Raw genomic sequence first — 15,871 nt, 5'->3', positions numbered from 1 at the left:
ATTGTGCAGGATTTCGATATATACCGAGTAGGACTCGACACTGTTGGGGTTTAGACCCACATCGTGTAGCGATGGTGAAGAAGCACAACATATAAGACGGAAGAAGCCCCACCTATCAGGCTAGTCTTTTGGGTTAGGAAGGCCCAATGCCTTATAAGTTGTAGCTCTGGTGGACTTGGGACTTGTAGGAGCGCAGACTCCTGGTAACGAGCCGGGCCGGCTGTAAGCCAGCTCCAAGATCGTGAACTCGGTGGTCACCACTGGTTCCAACAATTGGTGTCAGAGCCCATGGTCAGAAAAGCTAAACCCGATAAAAAAAATCTCGAGCATCACATATGGCGGGGGCACCCCGATGTGTGACTAAAGGGAAGATTGTTGGGGTTTAGTCCCACATCGTGAGCGATGGTGGAGGAGCACAACATATAAGACGGAGCATAACATATAAGACGGGAGAACCCTCACCTATCAGGAGCGTCACATATATGGCGGGGGCACCCCGATGTGTGACTAAGGGGGAGATTGTTGGGGTTTAGTCCCACATCGTGTAGCGATGGTGGGGGAGCACAACATATAAGGAGGAAGAAGCCCCCACCTATCAGGCTAGTCTTTTGGGTTGGGAAGGCCCAAGGCCTTATATGTTGTAGCTCCGGTGGACCTGGGACCTGTGGGAGCGCAGGCTCGTGGTAACGAGCCGGGCCGGCTGTAAGCCAGCTCCAAGATCGTGAACTCGGTGGTCACCACCGGTTCCAACAAGCAGGCTCGTGGTAACGAGTCGGGCCGGCTACAAGCCAGCTCCAAGATCGAGAACTCGGTGGTCACCACCGATTCCAATAATTGGTATAAAAGCCCATGGTCAGAAAAACTAAATCTGATAAAAAAAATCTCGAGCGTCAGTTCACGACCGGTTCCAACAATTGGTATAAAAGCCCATGGTCAGAAAAGCTAAATCTGATAAAAAAAATCTCGAGCGTCACATATGACGGGGGCACCCCGATGTGTGACTAAGGGGGAGATTGTTGGGGTTTAGTCCCACATCGTGTAGCGATGGTGGGGGAGCACAACATATAAGGAAGAAGCCCCACCTATCAGGCTAGTCTTTTAGGTTGAGTAATGTCCAAAGGCCTTATATGTTGTCAGCTCCAGTGAACTTGGGACTTGTGGGAGCGCAGACTCGGTATCAGAGCTGTCCATGGTCAAAAAAGCTAAACCCAATAAAAAATCTCGAGCGTCACATATATGGCGGGGGCACCCCGATGTGTGACTAAGGGGGAGATTGTTGGGGTTTAGTCCCACATCGTGTAGCGATGGTGGGAGAGCACAACATATAAGGCGGAAGAAACCCCCACCTATCAGGCTAGTCTTTTGGGTTGGGAAGGCCCAAGACCTTATATGTTGTAGCTCCGGTGGACCTATGACCTGTGGGAACGTAGGCTCGTGGTAACGAGCCAGGCCGGCTGTAAGCCAGCTCCAAAATCGTGAACTCGGTGGTCACCACCGGTTCCAACATACACGGAGGAACGGAGCCTCACTTAAAAACATGTAGTTGCCTTTCGAGCACGTGCACACGAACCAACGATTGCATTGCCTGCCTTCGTGAATACCCACAGTATACACATCATGACGTACAACTTCTATGTTAGAGTCTAATCTAATAAGACCTAAATGGTATTATCTATTCATCTACTACTCGATCGCGGCTTCTGCATCGTCAAGCATCTCTGCATTTTCCTCAAGAAGTTGATCGCACATTTTCAAGAGCTCGTCAGCAAGCGGAGGGATGCCAGGATTGCGGTTGTCATTGTAAATGTGTGCGTTCACTGCTATCTGGGCCACGTCATGCCTGAATCCCTTCCTGTTTCTGTACTCCATCTTCCTTACTTTGTCCCTAATGGTAACAAGGTCCATTGGATGATCTATGATGTCAAGGTAATCAGGAGCATCTTTCTTCGTCACTGGTTTAAGAAATATGTATGATACAGCAGTGTTTCTCCGCAAGCAGTCAACTACCTTTTCCAGTATGTTGGAGAGCTCAACCTGCATTAGGATGGAAACAAATTAATCAAGCTCAAATTCCTCCTGTAAGAAATATGCTTATATACAACCATTTGGCCACTCTCAGAATACCTAAAGTTTGTCAAGTTTTGACCACAAATAAAATACATCTACTACAACAGAATAAGCAAATGCTTTGGAGACAAACATTACTAAGCAATGAAACAACAACAACAACAACAACAAATCCTTTAAGTCCCAAACAAGTTGGGATAGGCTAGAGTTGAAACCCATCAGAAGCAATCAAGGTTTAGGCACGTGAATAGCTGTCTTCCAAGGACTCTTATCTAAGGCTAAGTCTTTGGGTATATTACATCCTTTCAAGTCTCCTTTTATTGCCTTACCCAAGTCAACTTCGGTCTTCCTCTGCCTCTCTTCACGTTACTATCCTGGTTTAGGATTCCACTACGCACCGGTGCCTCTGGAGGTCTCCGTTGCACATGTCCAAACCATCTCAACCGGTGTTGGACAAGCTTTTCTTCAATTGGTGCTATCCCTAATCTATCACGTATATCATCGTTCCGACCTCGATCCCTTCTTGTATGACCGCAAATCCAACGCAACATACGCATTTCCGCGACACTTAGCTGTTGAACATGTCGTCTTTTCGTAGGCCAACATTTTGCACCATACAACATAGCAGGCCTAATCGACGTCCTATAAAACTTGCCTTTTAGCTTCTGTGGTACCCTTTTGTCACATAGGACACCAGACGCTTGCCGCCACTTCATCCACCCTGCTTTGATTCTATGGCTAACATCTTCATCAATATTCCCGTCCCTCTGTAGCATTGATCCTAAATATCGAAAGGTATCCTTCCTAGGCACTACTTGACCTTCTAAACTAACATCTTCCTCCTCCCGAGTAGTAGTGCCGAAGTCACATCTCATATACCCAGTTTTAGTTCTACTGAGTCTAAAACCTTTGGACTCCAAAGTCTCCCGCCATAACTCTAGTTTCTGATTCACTCCTGTCCGGCTTTCATCAACTAGCACTACATCGTCCGCGAAAAGCATACACCAAGGGATGTCCCCTTGTATGTCCCTTGTGACCTCATCCATCACTAAAGCAAACAAATAAGGGCTCAAAGCTGACCCTTGATGTAGTCCTATTCTAATCGGGAAGTCATCTGTGTCTCCGTCACTTGTTCGAACTCTAGTCACAACATTGTTGTACATGTCCTTAATGAGCCCGACGTACTTCGTTGGGACTTTATGTTTGTCCAAAGCCCACCACATAACATTCCTTGGTATTTTATCATAAGCCTTCTCCAAGTCAATAAAAATCATGTGTAGGTCCTTCTTCTTCTCCCTATACCGCTCCATAACTTGTCTTATTAAGAAAATAGCTTCCATGGTTGACCTTCCGGGCATGAAACCAAATTGGTTCATAGAGACCCACGTTATTGCTCTCAAGCGATGCTCGATAACTCTCTCCCATAGCTTCATAGTATGACTCATCAACTTAATTCCCCGGTAATTAGTACAACTTTGAATATCCCCTTTATTCTTGTAGATCGGTACCAATATACTTCTCCTCCACTCATCAGGCATCTTGTTCGATCGAAAAATATGGTTGAACAGCTTGGTTAGCCATATTATAGCTATGTCCCCGAGGCATCTCCACACCTCGATTGCGATACCATCCGGTCCCATCGCCTTACCTCCTTTCATCCTTTTCAACGCCTCTCTGACTTCAGATTCTTGGATTCTCCGCACAAAGCGCCTATTGGTGTCATCAAAAGAGTCATCCAACTGAAAGGTTGTGTCCATATTCTCATCATTGAACAATTTGTCAAAATACTCTTGACATCGATGTCGGATCTCATCCTCCTTCACCAAGAGATGCTCCCTTTCATCCTTAATGCACTTAATTTGGTTGAAGTCCCGTGTCTTTCTCTCACGAACCCTAGCCATCCTATAAATGTCCTTCTCTCCTTCCTTCGTACTCAAATGTTGATAAAGATCCTCGTACGTTCTACCCTTTGCCACACTTACAGCTCGCTTTGCAGTCTTCTTTGCCACCTTGTACTTCTCTATGTTGTCCACACTCCTGTCATGGTACAAGCGTCTATAGCATTCTTTCTTCTCCTTAATAGCCATTTGGACTTCCTCGTTCCACCACCAAGTATCTTTAGCCTCGCCTCCACTTCCTTTGGTTACTCCACACACCTCTGAGGCCACCTTCCGAATATTGGTTGGCATCTTCTCCCACATGTTGTTTATGTCGTCTTCTTCCTTCTAAGAGCCCTCTTTGATAAAGCAATGAAAACCCCCATTAAAACATATAAATTGTACCTCTCCTCTTCTGCGCCGTTTAGACGTCCGATGTCTTTCAGGTACCCTTCTTTCATCTTTGTATGGCCTACGATAAAGTAAGGCTGCCTCTTGAAATTCAGGTTTTCTCTTTCCCTTGATTTTATTTTTTATCCTCTGGAGCCCTTCCTCCCTCTTTTCATGTATCCCAGCTTCAATTAGCATGTGTTCCTGCATATCTCTTTCCCCTTTGAAACTAAATGGGGAATTCATCTGGCCGGTTTGTCTATCGGACCAATCTTCTCTGATTTTGTTCTCGGGAACTGATAATTCAACAATTTTTCTTGTGGGCTCCTGAACAGTACTAAATTGAACATGTTTTTGTTGGTCTAGAAGACCCTTAGGCTGCTTGACGGTGATATTCTTGCTAGGAATATTCTTCCCAAGTTCAGCAGGAGGCTGAAATACAACAGATGCTTTTTGAATGTCAGGAGGATAATCATCAAACTTCATCTTATTAGACTTCAATATCTTGTCGGCCTTTCCAGTAGGTCTGAAGTCTGTGACATCCACAATGCCTTCAACAGAAACTAGTGAACCAGACAGTGACATGTTCCGCTCCAAGGACCTTGGAGGTGCCCCACATTTGAACTTTACTGGGACAGATTTTGTGTTTTCAATACATTCAGGTCCTTTGGTTTCAGTATCTTCAAATGAGACTGTAGTTATCAACTTCTTGCTCAGCGTCTGGCTTGCTTGATCCAAAGGATTAAAATCAACTGAATTTGTATCCATTACTGTATTTTCTTGATCCTCCCCATACTTAGGGAACAGTTTGTTGGTCCACATATGCCCAAGCTATAAAACAAAAGAAATGACAAAGTCAGACTCATAAGATGATGAAACAATTCACTTTACTGTGCCTACCTGACCACAAGCACCACAGGTAAAATTATCATTCCTTCCGCACTGTCTCTTTCCCGAAAAGAAGAAACGAGTCACAATAGCAAGATAAGATCAGCTTCGACATGGATGAATCATAGAACTCTCAACAAAGCTCAAAAGTTTCAAATTTTAGTGGCACAAATATCTGCACTAAAACTTTAATAGGTGTGATGCCAAGCCAAGAATTAGCAAAAAAGCATGACCTTAAATTACCAATATAAACAGTATCCCCACTACTCAACTCACTCTTTATGTTTACTTTTTATGCAGCCTGATGGGTACAGACTACGGACACCATCACAAGTACAACATATAATGATCGCTTCACACCGAGTATCATTACAACCAAAACAACATTTCAGAAAACCTCAGGATCACACTCACATCCTCTATGCACAAAACAGGGAGGGAAGCTGCAGTTTCAGACCCAAGATAACCTTCTTCAGTGCCCATTTCTCTCTGGTTCATTATACAAGACAATTATATTAAGATATACTCGGTAGATCATTATAAGAACTACAGATTGAATAGAAAATGTTGGGTCAACTAGTTACATGGCATAAATGGGTATAATTCAAGGTCAAGACGTGACAATACCTGCAAAAGTTCATAGTCGAAGTCTAAACATTCCTCTGAATGTGGCAACAAACCAACATTTTCTTTGGCAAGATTAACTTGGGGATATGGTTGAATACCATCGGAAGAACAATTTTGCACAGCACTATTAACTTGGGAGTCGATGTCATTGATCGTACCTTCATCTTCATCATAGTTATCCTCACCAAACACTGATAATGTACTATCGACTGAAGTATACACTGCATTTGATGAGAAGTAATCTTTTCTAGATAGCACATTGTCTTCCTCTGTGGGTGCTTCAACTTCAAGTCCATCATATTCTTCATCAATATCTTCAAAGTCAACAGTATCTTCTGCCTTCTCATCACAATCTACGGAACAGCAAAAAGATCAGGTATCGACAAGTGTGTATAATTAGGCAAGAAAGAACAGGATAAGGCTGTCAGAAATGGCAAGATCTGGATAGGCAAACTGAGTCAGCGAATAATCTAATGGACGAGAACCATCCATTTAGCTTTTATGGAAAAGTTAAGCTTCACTAACCTTGCTCAGAGGAATCAGTTGGTGCTGGAGAAGACCTGGCTAACTATTAAACAACAAATAGTTAGCATGTTTGACAAGGACACAGTGTCAAATTAACTATTATCATGAGATAGCATACATCAATGTCTTGGAGGGATAGGCCCAGCTCATCTGCCAATGCAAATATGTGTTCCTTCACATCCTAATATAATACAAGAGAAATAAGAAAATGCCGCATTCCAGTAATCTTATGAACACAACTGCATAATGCCTTATTTTTTCACAGACAGATTCATATAACCAACTGGGTTCCACACTGCACAGCATTCAGACACTGGCCGTAAGTTTAACATCAAATCCTACGAGTATCACGTAAAGACATTCAGCATATGGATATACTCAAAAGAACTAGCTGCATGTTATCCACAGATATGGTAGATGTAGCAAAATGAAATAAAAGGATCAAAACAACGAAAAGAATCCAAATATTGCCACATCAAAACAGATTCAGAAGTCAAAAGGAGTATACCTCATCAAGATAGTCAGCATCTAGGTCGCCAGAATCATCCACATTACCGAACATGAACCCCACGAAGTAATTCCAGCCACCAGGCTCTTCGTAATCCTCATCATCTGTAAGGATGGGTTTAATCAAACTCTGCATTTCATCAAATGTACACAGCTTGCAATAGGCACAGTTTAATCAATAGGACAAAAGTTGGGAATTTGTGCACAAATGAGTCAGGACAAGCTGACATTGATATATATGGTGCATTCCCAGACAGCAGCCAACTTCTGTGAGTCCGAAACTTGGGCCTCGTTTAGATTGCGAAAAAATTTCAACCTGATGAATAGTAGCACTTTCGTCTTATTTGACAAATATTGTCCAATCGTGGACCAACTAAGCTCAAAAGATTCATCTCGTGATTTCGAACTAAACTGTGCAATTAGTTATTTTTTTTACCTACATTTAGTACTCCATGCAAGCGGCTAAAAATTGATGTGATGGAGAGAGAGTGAAAAAACTTGGAATTTGGATGACATCTAAACAAGGCCTTGATAGTGAAGTCCAACATTGAATCCGTCCAATCCAACAGTCATGACTCATAACCAAACACAGGCAAGGTAAACACGCGCCTACCAAATTACCAATAGCACCCCAACCCAATCGCACTAGACCTACGAGCATCGCAGCAGTTCACGACGCTAGGTACCGACGATCATCGACTCGCGGCAGTAGAGAAAACGAAACACATGCTCCGCAGCGGCAAGGCGACGAGTCGAGCTCACCTGCGGCGCTGGCATTCGGGTTCTCGTTGTTGCTCATGATGGTTGCGCGCGGCTGCGGCGGCCCTATCACGGCCGCCTCTGCCCACCGGCACTGGACCGCGACGGCGGCGCCCACTAGCCCTGGAGGCCTAGACCGCGGCGCTCCCGAAACCTCGATCGGCGCCGGAATTTCCTAGCCCTAGCGTCGCCGCGGCCGGATTGGGGGAGTGAAATAGAAACCGCGGGAGCTGGGTGGAGGGACAAATGCGTGAAGTGGAGACCGAGGCCGAGGCGGTGCCGTCTGCTGGGCTTTCACCAAACAATGGGCTTCCAAGGCCTTCCCATTTTCAAATATCAGACCCATTCCGGTGGTTCAGGATTGAACGAATTTTTCAAAGAAAAAAGTGCAGGAATTAGGAATAAAAAATCGTCCATGACCATGTTGACCATTGTTCATGGCGTTTGGAATCAAAAAAAAAAAAAACTCGGCCTACGGTGGGCAGACAGCCCCCGCAACTTTGTGCTTAAGGAAGAAGACCTTCTCACGCAGGCCGAGAAAACCCCCGAACACCGTGTCCCGCCCTTACACAGGGGCCCGTTACCCTGTGAGTGGGCCGGTCCGTTGCCTGTGCTTTGGGAAACTCGAGACAGGCGAGGGGATTTTTTTAATGGGTACCGAAAATTTTTGAGTTTTTGACCATTGTTCATGGCGTTTGGAATACAGATGATTGATCAAATCCTTTCCTCTGATTTTTTTTTAACCACATGTACATTTTTTAGGAAAAAAAACATGTACCGAAGGAAATTTTCATATGGTTGCGGGAGAGGCAAGTTCCTGTCTAAGCAAATCCAGGCATGATGGAAATTTTCCCATCGTACCGAAGGCAAGGTAAACAAGTCAAATGGGACTATTGTTAGAAGCGAGAAAACAAGTGCATCTCTATAATACAAGGAAGAGGGGTCAGCTTTGTTAGAAGCGAGAAAACAAGTGCATCTCTATAATACAAGGAAGAGGGGTCAGCTTTATGTTTGGTTTAGTTATAAGTTGTGAAAAGACTATTGTGTGTTATAGAAAAGTTGTTGTGGGTTATGTGTTACGCAACCAACAACTCTAAAATATCTCTATATTTTCACCCTTGAGAAAAGTATAGAAAGCCAAAATCCAAAAGCATGATCTAAGATGCTTTGAAAATTATGTTGCGCGATGGCAACTGCTTCTGGAAAAAAGGACATATTTAGGTAGGGCTCCAGATTCTCACAGAAACGTTTCAGATTCAGATTCTTTGGGGACTGAAAAGTTTCTCTGATAAATAGAATCATTTGCCGAAACTTTTTGGCTAGTTGTCTGGATTCAATTCTGAAAAGAGGAACATATGGTGGAATAGACCAAAGTGCCCTCGGAGTGTGTTGAGATTTTCTTGAATTAGAACAGGGAAAATAAAGCATTTACAAGCATAAGAAAAATATGCTATTTTTTCTTTTACAGAATTGAACAAAATACAACTTTCCATATTTCCCCCAAACCATATATTGCATCCCCAAATACATAAATCACACAAATCCATTCAACTATAGCGGAAGGCCAGGCTGTAGGAGACACTGGGAAGGCCAGCGACACAGGGAGGCGTCGCCTCCTCACGCAGCTTCGACCATGCGACGACGGCAGCTCCTCTTCAACAAGGGAAGGTCGGCACTCGGTTGTGAGGGGTTGGGAAGATCGGTGGCACCCAAGTGCATAGGAGGCGCCGGTTGGGGGCGCAGGGAGGCGACTCCTCCTCCTCGTCCCTATCGCTTTGGCACTCGCGCGTGTTGGGGAGGGGGCCCTACTTCCTGGAGCTCGCACATGCGAGGGAGGGCCAGGGAGCAGAGTCACGAGGAGGGGGGCACGACCTTAATTAGGAAGTCACGATGTCGGGCTGCTTCAGTGGTGACGTCGGTCACCCCATCCGCTCAAGCCTTCCCGCGTGCGATGTGAATGGATAAGGGGCGGTGGCAGGAGCAGTAATTTCCACCAAGATAGAGGAGGCTTTTGCGTCGGGTGGAAGGTCAGTGTGAAACTAGGCTTTTGCCATTTTAAGGAAGGGATCCTAAGGCCCCCTTTGGTAGAACTCCACTTCATGGTTCTTCAGCTTTGCTCCTTGATTCTCAAATGAAGTGATTTTATTGGACTCCTAGGAGGGAGCAGGGTGGAGAGTTGAGAACTGATTCTCTGCTGATCCTCAACAGGATATAACAGGGAGCAAGGTAAAGCAGCTTTTTTTAGCTCCCACCTCTAATGTAAATGGAGAAGTGATTAACTGATTATCTCTTGACCCCCTGCCTGAATTAATTGGCATTTTGAGCAAACGGCTCCTAAATCATTTCGATTCCAATTCTAGGGTGCCGAGAAACGGAATCCTACTACAGCATTCAAATTCTAGTGGTGCCCTTCAGTTCAGAATTGGGTCGGACATTCTAGCCCGGCACATTATATTTGCTTGTGGTCGTCCATTCGGCCCATTATGTGTCGGAGCCCAAGGTTCATGGTCGGGCTAGAAAGTGGGCCATTCAGGCCCATTGCAGTCCACTGAAAAAGCATGGGACGGACAGCCGTCGTCCTCTCCGTCTCCCGCGCCCACGTCGGCGAACCCGCCTCCTGCCTCTAGCACCGCGGAGCTCTTCCTCTTCCCACACAAGGCAAAGTAGTCCCCGTTGTCGTCCGCTCCACTCCCTACCAGTGTTAGGTTGGCGTAGATTTCCACCGGGGCTTTTCTGATCTGGTGGGACTGATTTATTCTGTCGGTAACTTTCTTGGATGGAATTTGTAGCGATCGGTCGATGGTTTTGTTCTTGGTAGTATCCTCTTACTGCCGCATGCAAACGGAAATCTATGAGCGATCAGAACCAAATATCTTGCCAAACATTTTTCTGCCTGCATCTGCCTATGCACGGAGGAGTATCCACTGCTACAGAATAGCACTTCACTGTCGGCCTCATCACTGCCGGAATTAAGAGAACCGGTAGTGTTGACCTTTCTGGTTCTTGACTCTGAAAATCAGAAATTGATTTAGGATGTGACTGTACCGTCAGTGATGACAACTATCACTACTGATTTATGTCTCTAACCGGCAGTGGCTTGATGGCCACATATCACTGCTGGTTCAAGCCAAGAGCTGATAGTGATTGGCCTTTATCACTGTCGGTTGTAGCCAAGAACCGACAGTGATAAGCCTACAGCACAAAAAGGTTGCAGCCGTCCTCTCCTTCTCTCTTCCATCCTGAGAAGAGAGGCTCGCATTTGGGCCCTTCCCTCCATTGTTGCGGCTACTCTTCACCATGAAGCTAGTGCTTGGATTTTCAAGAATGGCTTGATCTTTTTGCTTAAAGGTTAGTAACAACCATCCACTCCTTTGATTTTGTTGCTTAATTAGCTTCGTTTTGATGGCTACATTGCTTGATTCTCATTCTAGTTCTTTCTACATTCTAGAGAGCACTTTTCCAATTAGACATTTGTGCAAGGCTTCCAAGCTAATTGTGGTGAATCCATCATTCAAAAGGTTAGTGTCTATGAACACATTTAAATTTCTAGCTAATTATTCCATGGTGGTCAAGATCATCATTGTTAGTATGTGATGCTATAATTAGTTCTTAGAAGCAGAGTAGATTCTTTTACAATTTGTTGAGAAAATTAATCTATGTATCACATAACAACGCATTGTTTGGAGCTACATTGTTGTTCATAATCATGTCTCCAATTTTAGACTTTTTTAAAAACATTAGTGTCTCCATTTTTATATGGCATGAAGTAGAATAATTGTTCTTCATTATTTTGCAATAATTTTTATATGGGGGTGCATTTTTCAATTTATATGGGCATTGTTTGGAGCTCCATTGTTGTTCATGATCATGTCACCAATTTTAGTCTTTTTTAAAATTAGTGTCTCTATTTTTATGTGGCATGGAGTAGAATAATTGTTCTTTATTATTGTACAATATTTTTTTATGGGGCTGCGTTTTTCAATTTATATGGGCATTGTTTGGAGCTACATTGTTGGTCATGATCATGTCTCCAATTTTAGTCTTTTTTACTATGATTTTCCATTTACAGGGCCAGGGCTACCAATTTCAATTTTTCAATAATTAGTGTACAATAATGTTTTTCAAAAATGGAACTTTAGCTACAATTGTTGTTCATGAAGCTCGATTTCTTATTAATTCTCTATAATTACTGTCTCAATATTTTTTGTGCAGAGATGGATCAAGAGTGGATGCATCTATCCCGAACGAATAAGCGGTACATGCATGGCGTCAGCCAGTTTATCACCGATGCCAAAGCCCATGCTGGGAATGGGAACCATGTCTTCTGCCCATGCAAAGATTGCAAGAATCAAAGGAACTTTCATCAAATTGAGTCTATACGATCGCACTTGATTACCAAGGGGTTCATGCCAAACTATATGATATGGACTATACATGGCGAGGTTGGTATGAATGTTCCGTAAGAAAACGATGATGATGTAAACATGCCTGATGTAGCCATCCACGATGCTGACGAGGAATCCGGTGTCAATACAGAACCTATGGCCACAGTTAATAATGTGTTTAGGAACACGCTAGCTGATGACACCGAGGATAATGATGGCATTTCTCAGCTGCTACACAATGTAGAGACCGGATGTCTTAGTGAAAGACAGCTGAGAAAGCTAGATAAAATGAGACAAGATGGCAAAACACCATTGTATAAGAATTATCCAATAAATAAACTAAAAGATAACATGTAACACCTCGGGTGTTTAAATATTAAAATCTGACATGTCATCATATGCATTGCAAAGCATTTGGCATTTGGTGAAAACTTTGATGTGTATTTACTAAAACAAGTTTACATTTGTGTAATGAGTGTTGAATTGTATTGTTTGACTCAAGTTCAAAGTTGTCTGGGTTTTGAATTTTTCGAGAAAACCCCGCTTTTCGACATTTAGACCCTACCCTGAAAATCCATTTCAAAATCTAAGCATATTTTGGGGTTGAGCCTTAAAGCAAAAGTGTAGAGCTTGACTAGTTAAGCAAAGTTTATCTTTGGAGTTTTTCAAGTTGTTTAGAAAAATTTTGAGTAATTCAAAAAGGCGTAATTCGTTAAATATCCCCTATTCAAATTCAAAAGTTCATTTCAAAATCTAGACCGAATTAGGAGATGGTTATAGAAGCAAAGTTGTAGAACTTCTGATTTTGAACAACTTTTGTTTTTGGAGATTTTTGAGTTGCTATACAAATTTGAGAGTAATTTGTGAATTTTGGCGAATGGCAAACTTGTAATTTTGATGAACAGTGTTCACCGCCGAAGCTACATGGCTGGCGACCGTCTTCGGCGTTCCAGGCGCGCGCATGGCGGCCTTGGCTTCACGCTGGCGTGGGAAAGGCGTCGTCGTGGCTTCTCCTTGCTTCCTTGGCCGCCCTATAAAGCTCCGACGCCGTCGTCGTTGCTCTTCCTTCGCCCTCTGTTTTTCCCGTCGCCGCTGCTCCACTCCGGCGAGCTCGTGTCGATGCCGTAGTGCTTCACCGTCGCTGATAAGCTTGTCCCAGCTCCGTCTCATCCTTGCGCACCTAAATAACTAGCCCTGGTCACTTGCCATCATCGGGAAACGCCGTTCGGCGCTTTTCTTCCTCACGGCCGGCAGCACCACCGTGGAGTGCGCGTCGCCGTGGCTAGCACGCTACGGTGAGCCTCTGCCCTTACTGAGTCTTGCTTCGGCTTCGCCTCAATGATGTAGTGCTTTGTGAACCTTTGAATTCTCATTTTGACCACCACAGCTACCGGAGCATCGCCGTCGTCGAAGATCGCTCCGCCGTGACCGCTGTCAACGTCGACCCGTGTCACCGAAGCTTATCCGGTCCCGTTCTTTACTCCAACGTGTTCGTGGTGAGCTACTGGACCTTCCCATGCCCTCTGTTTCACCGTTTTCGGCTTCATTTCGCCGGCGTAGCATAGCCGCGCCGTCATGGCCGCCATGGCCGACGTAGTGCTCGGTCCAGTCCATAGTTAGTCAGGCTTGTGCTCAAAATGGATGCGCCTAGTCTCGGGGAGGGTGTAGGTACCTTGGCCGTCGCCGTTGGCCTCACCGGCGGCGAGATATCGCTGGTCAGCGCCATCATCGCCGTAGTCAAAGCGCGAGGTAGAAGATGACAGGTGGGGCCACCATGTCAGTGACTCAGCGTTCAAATGGATTTTTCTATTTTCAGATTTGAATGAATAGTGTCTGTTTTTGTTATTTTTGTGTAGATTTATTTAGAGCTCCAAAAATTATGAAAATTTTTGAGTGACTTCTCTGTGATGTATAGTATTTAATAAAAATATGAAATAATATTTTCAGTACTTTTTGAATGTGGTAAAAATTGCTTAATTTATTAATAAATGGATTTCCATGATTTTTCTAGGCTTATTTAATTGTCCAAAAATTATGAAATTTGTTTTGCCACTTACTTATCATGTAATGAACATGTACTAAAATTTCGAGCTCAAGTAGAATAAGTTGATTTATTTCATAATTTTGAATTAAATAATTAATTCATAAAAGCAAATAGTAACCTTTAGTGATTTAGGTTTTGTTTGTAATTTTGGATTGAGTGATGACCTCGGGTCATTAGTTGATAATGATCCTTGGCAGTGGATGTATATGTTACGAAAAAGATTTAGTTTGTTTGACTTGCAACTCTACCGCGAAGGAAAGTTGTATTCAAATTATTAATTTTTGTATCCATCATCGAGCATCATATTTCGTATTCCGCATCATGTTGAACATGGCATTGTTATTACGTGTAGTGAACGAAGGTGAAAACGTGGTAGTTAATCAAGCTGTTGAAGAGGTTAATCCGTCTGTTGAGGTCGGATCGAATACTTGTGTAACGTCGCAGGAACTGGACTTTTCCGTCAACGAAGGCAAGCCCCGGATGCATACAACCCTACCTTGTGTTTTATAAATTAATTTCGCTTTTGCTTTCCGTTACTGTATTAAGTGATTAGGAGTTAAGTAAAAGCCTAATTGGTGCATTACCACCCTTGTTATTCCATATTTACCATATTACCAGTTTTAAACTCATATATGCCTAGTCTTGCTTAGCTATGCGTAGAACGATGAAAGTCGGGTGACTACCTGCCACCTGCAAGTTTTAAACGAAACATTGGTTAACTATGTTAGCATGTGATATGGGAATGTGGAGTAATAAATCTAGACCGGGCGGACTCGGTGTGTGTGAGCCACAAGACCTGGTAATGTCTTGTGAGCGGGTTCTTTCCGCCTGTGTCGATTAAGGCCCGTACCGTTGTTGAATTGCATGAGGTGAGAATTTGTAGTACTAACCACATACTCCGGTAAGCCTTAACTTGGCGATTCTATTATGAGAATGGCTACTCGCGCACTGGGAGTGGAGAGATGGCGGGAATAGCGTGTACCCACGTGGCAATGGGCTGGATTGGTGGAGTACTGTATTCTCGGGTGGCGCGGACCCGTTCTTGTTTTAGAGGATCCGAGGGTAGGTTGATATATGTGAGTCGGGGACCTGCATATGTCGTGTGGTCTGGAATCCCCAGCTAGGTTTAATCGGTTCGAATCGTCGTTGCTCCTCGGTTATGGAGACTCAACTCACTGTTCATCATCGTAGTAATAAATAACTAGAACTTGAGGATGGTCTGTGAAGGTGTTGGATATGAAGTTTCATGATCTCAATACGGATCGTGTCAGCTTTGTATATGATCTTATAAAGTTTTACATGTTAAAATAAAGAATTTCGTTAAAGAGCTTTTACGCAAAAGAACTTTGATTATTGCTAAAGCCATACCTTGAATCCCTGAGCCTGCATTCCTGAGTTCTATCAATTATTTTTATTTCGGTTAAGTCTTGTTGAGTACTTTTGTACTCAGGATTCATTGACCCCTTGTTGCAGGTGAGCCTCATGAGCAGATCTGTTTTGGATCGTGCTGCATGACTATCATTCATTCTGACGATGAGAAGTAAATGTGTGATCCTTGGGCAGGATGTTTATTTTGTGTGATATGTTTATATTAATTATGCCACTCCACTACTACTATGGTTTGTAATAATCATCGAACTTAGTTTGTAAGGTTTGAAACAACTGGTTTGTAAACTATGTTATTGTAAGACTTCTGCTATATTACTCTGATGTATCTATTTGAATAAACTGTTGTAATACTGCAATGACTCTGTAATGGGATCCTACTCGGAAATTGTGGATGATTCGGGGTTCCACGGGGA

The 15,871-nt window shown here is 43.6% G+C and overlaps 1 protein-coding gene across 1 annotated transcript; it reads right to left on the bottom strand.

The window, feature by feature from the left end:
• Positions 1-1,683: 1,683 nt before the first annotated feature.
• Positions 1,684-7,864, bottom strand: LOC136503688 (transcription initiation factor TFIID subunit 1-like). The gene is made up of 7 exons (XM_066498683.1): positions 7,644-7,864; positions 6,883-6,986; positions 6,493-6,555; positions 6,375-6,417; positions 5,850-6,202; positions 5,637-5,711; positions 1,684-2,034 (listed from the first exon to the last, which is right to left on the bottom strand). Exons 1-7 carry the CDS (start codon positions 7,678-7,680, stop codon positions 1,684-1,686), a joined length of 1,026 nt encoding a protein of 341 aa, XP_066354780.1. The 5' UTR covers positions 7,681-7,864.
• Positions 7,865-15,871: the final 8,007 nt, after the last annotated feature.

This window comes from Miscanthus floridulus, chromosome 14 (assembly GCF_019320115.1).
Source record: "Miscanthus floridulus cultivar M001 chromosome 14, ASM1932011v1, whole genome shotgun sequence".
Lineage (NCBI taxonomy): Eukaryota > Viridiplantae > Streptophyta > Magnoliopsida > Poales > Poaceae > Miscanthus > Miscanthus floridulus.
Note: the sequence above shows the minus strand (reverse complement) of the source record. Positions and strands in the feature narration are given on the sequence as shown.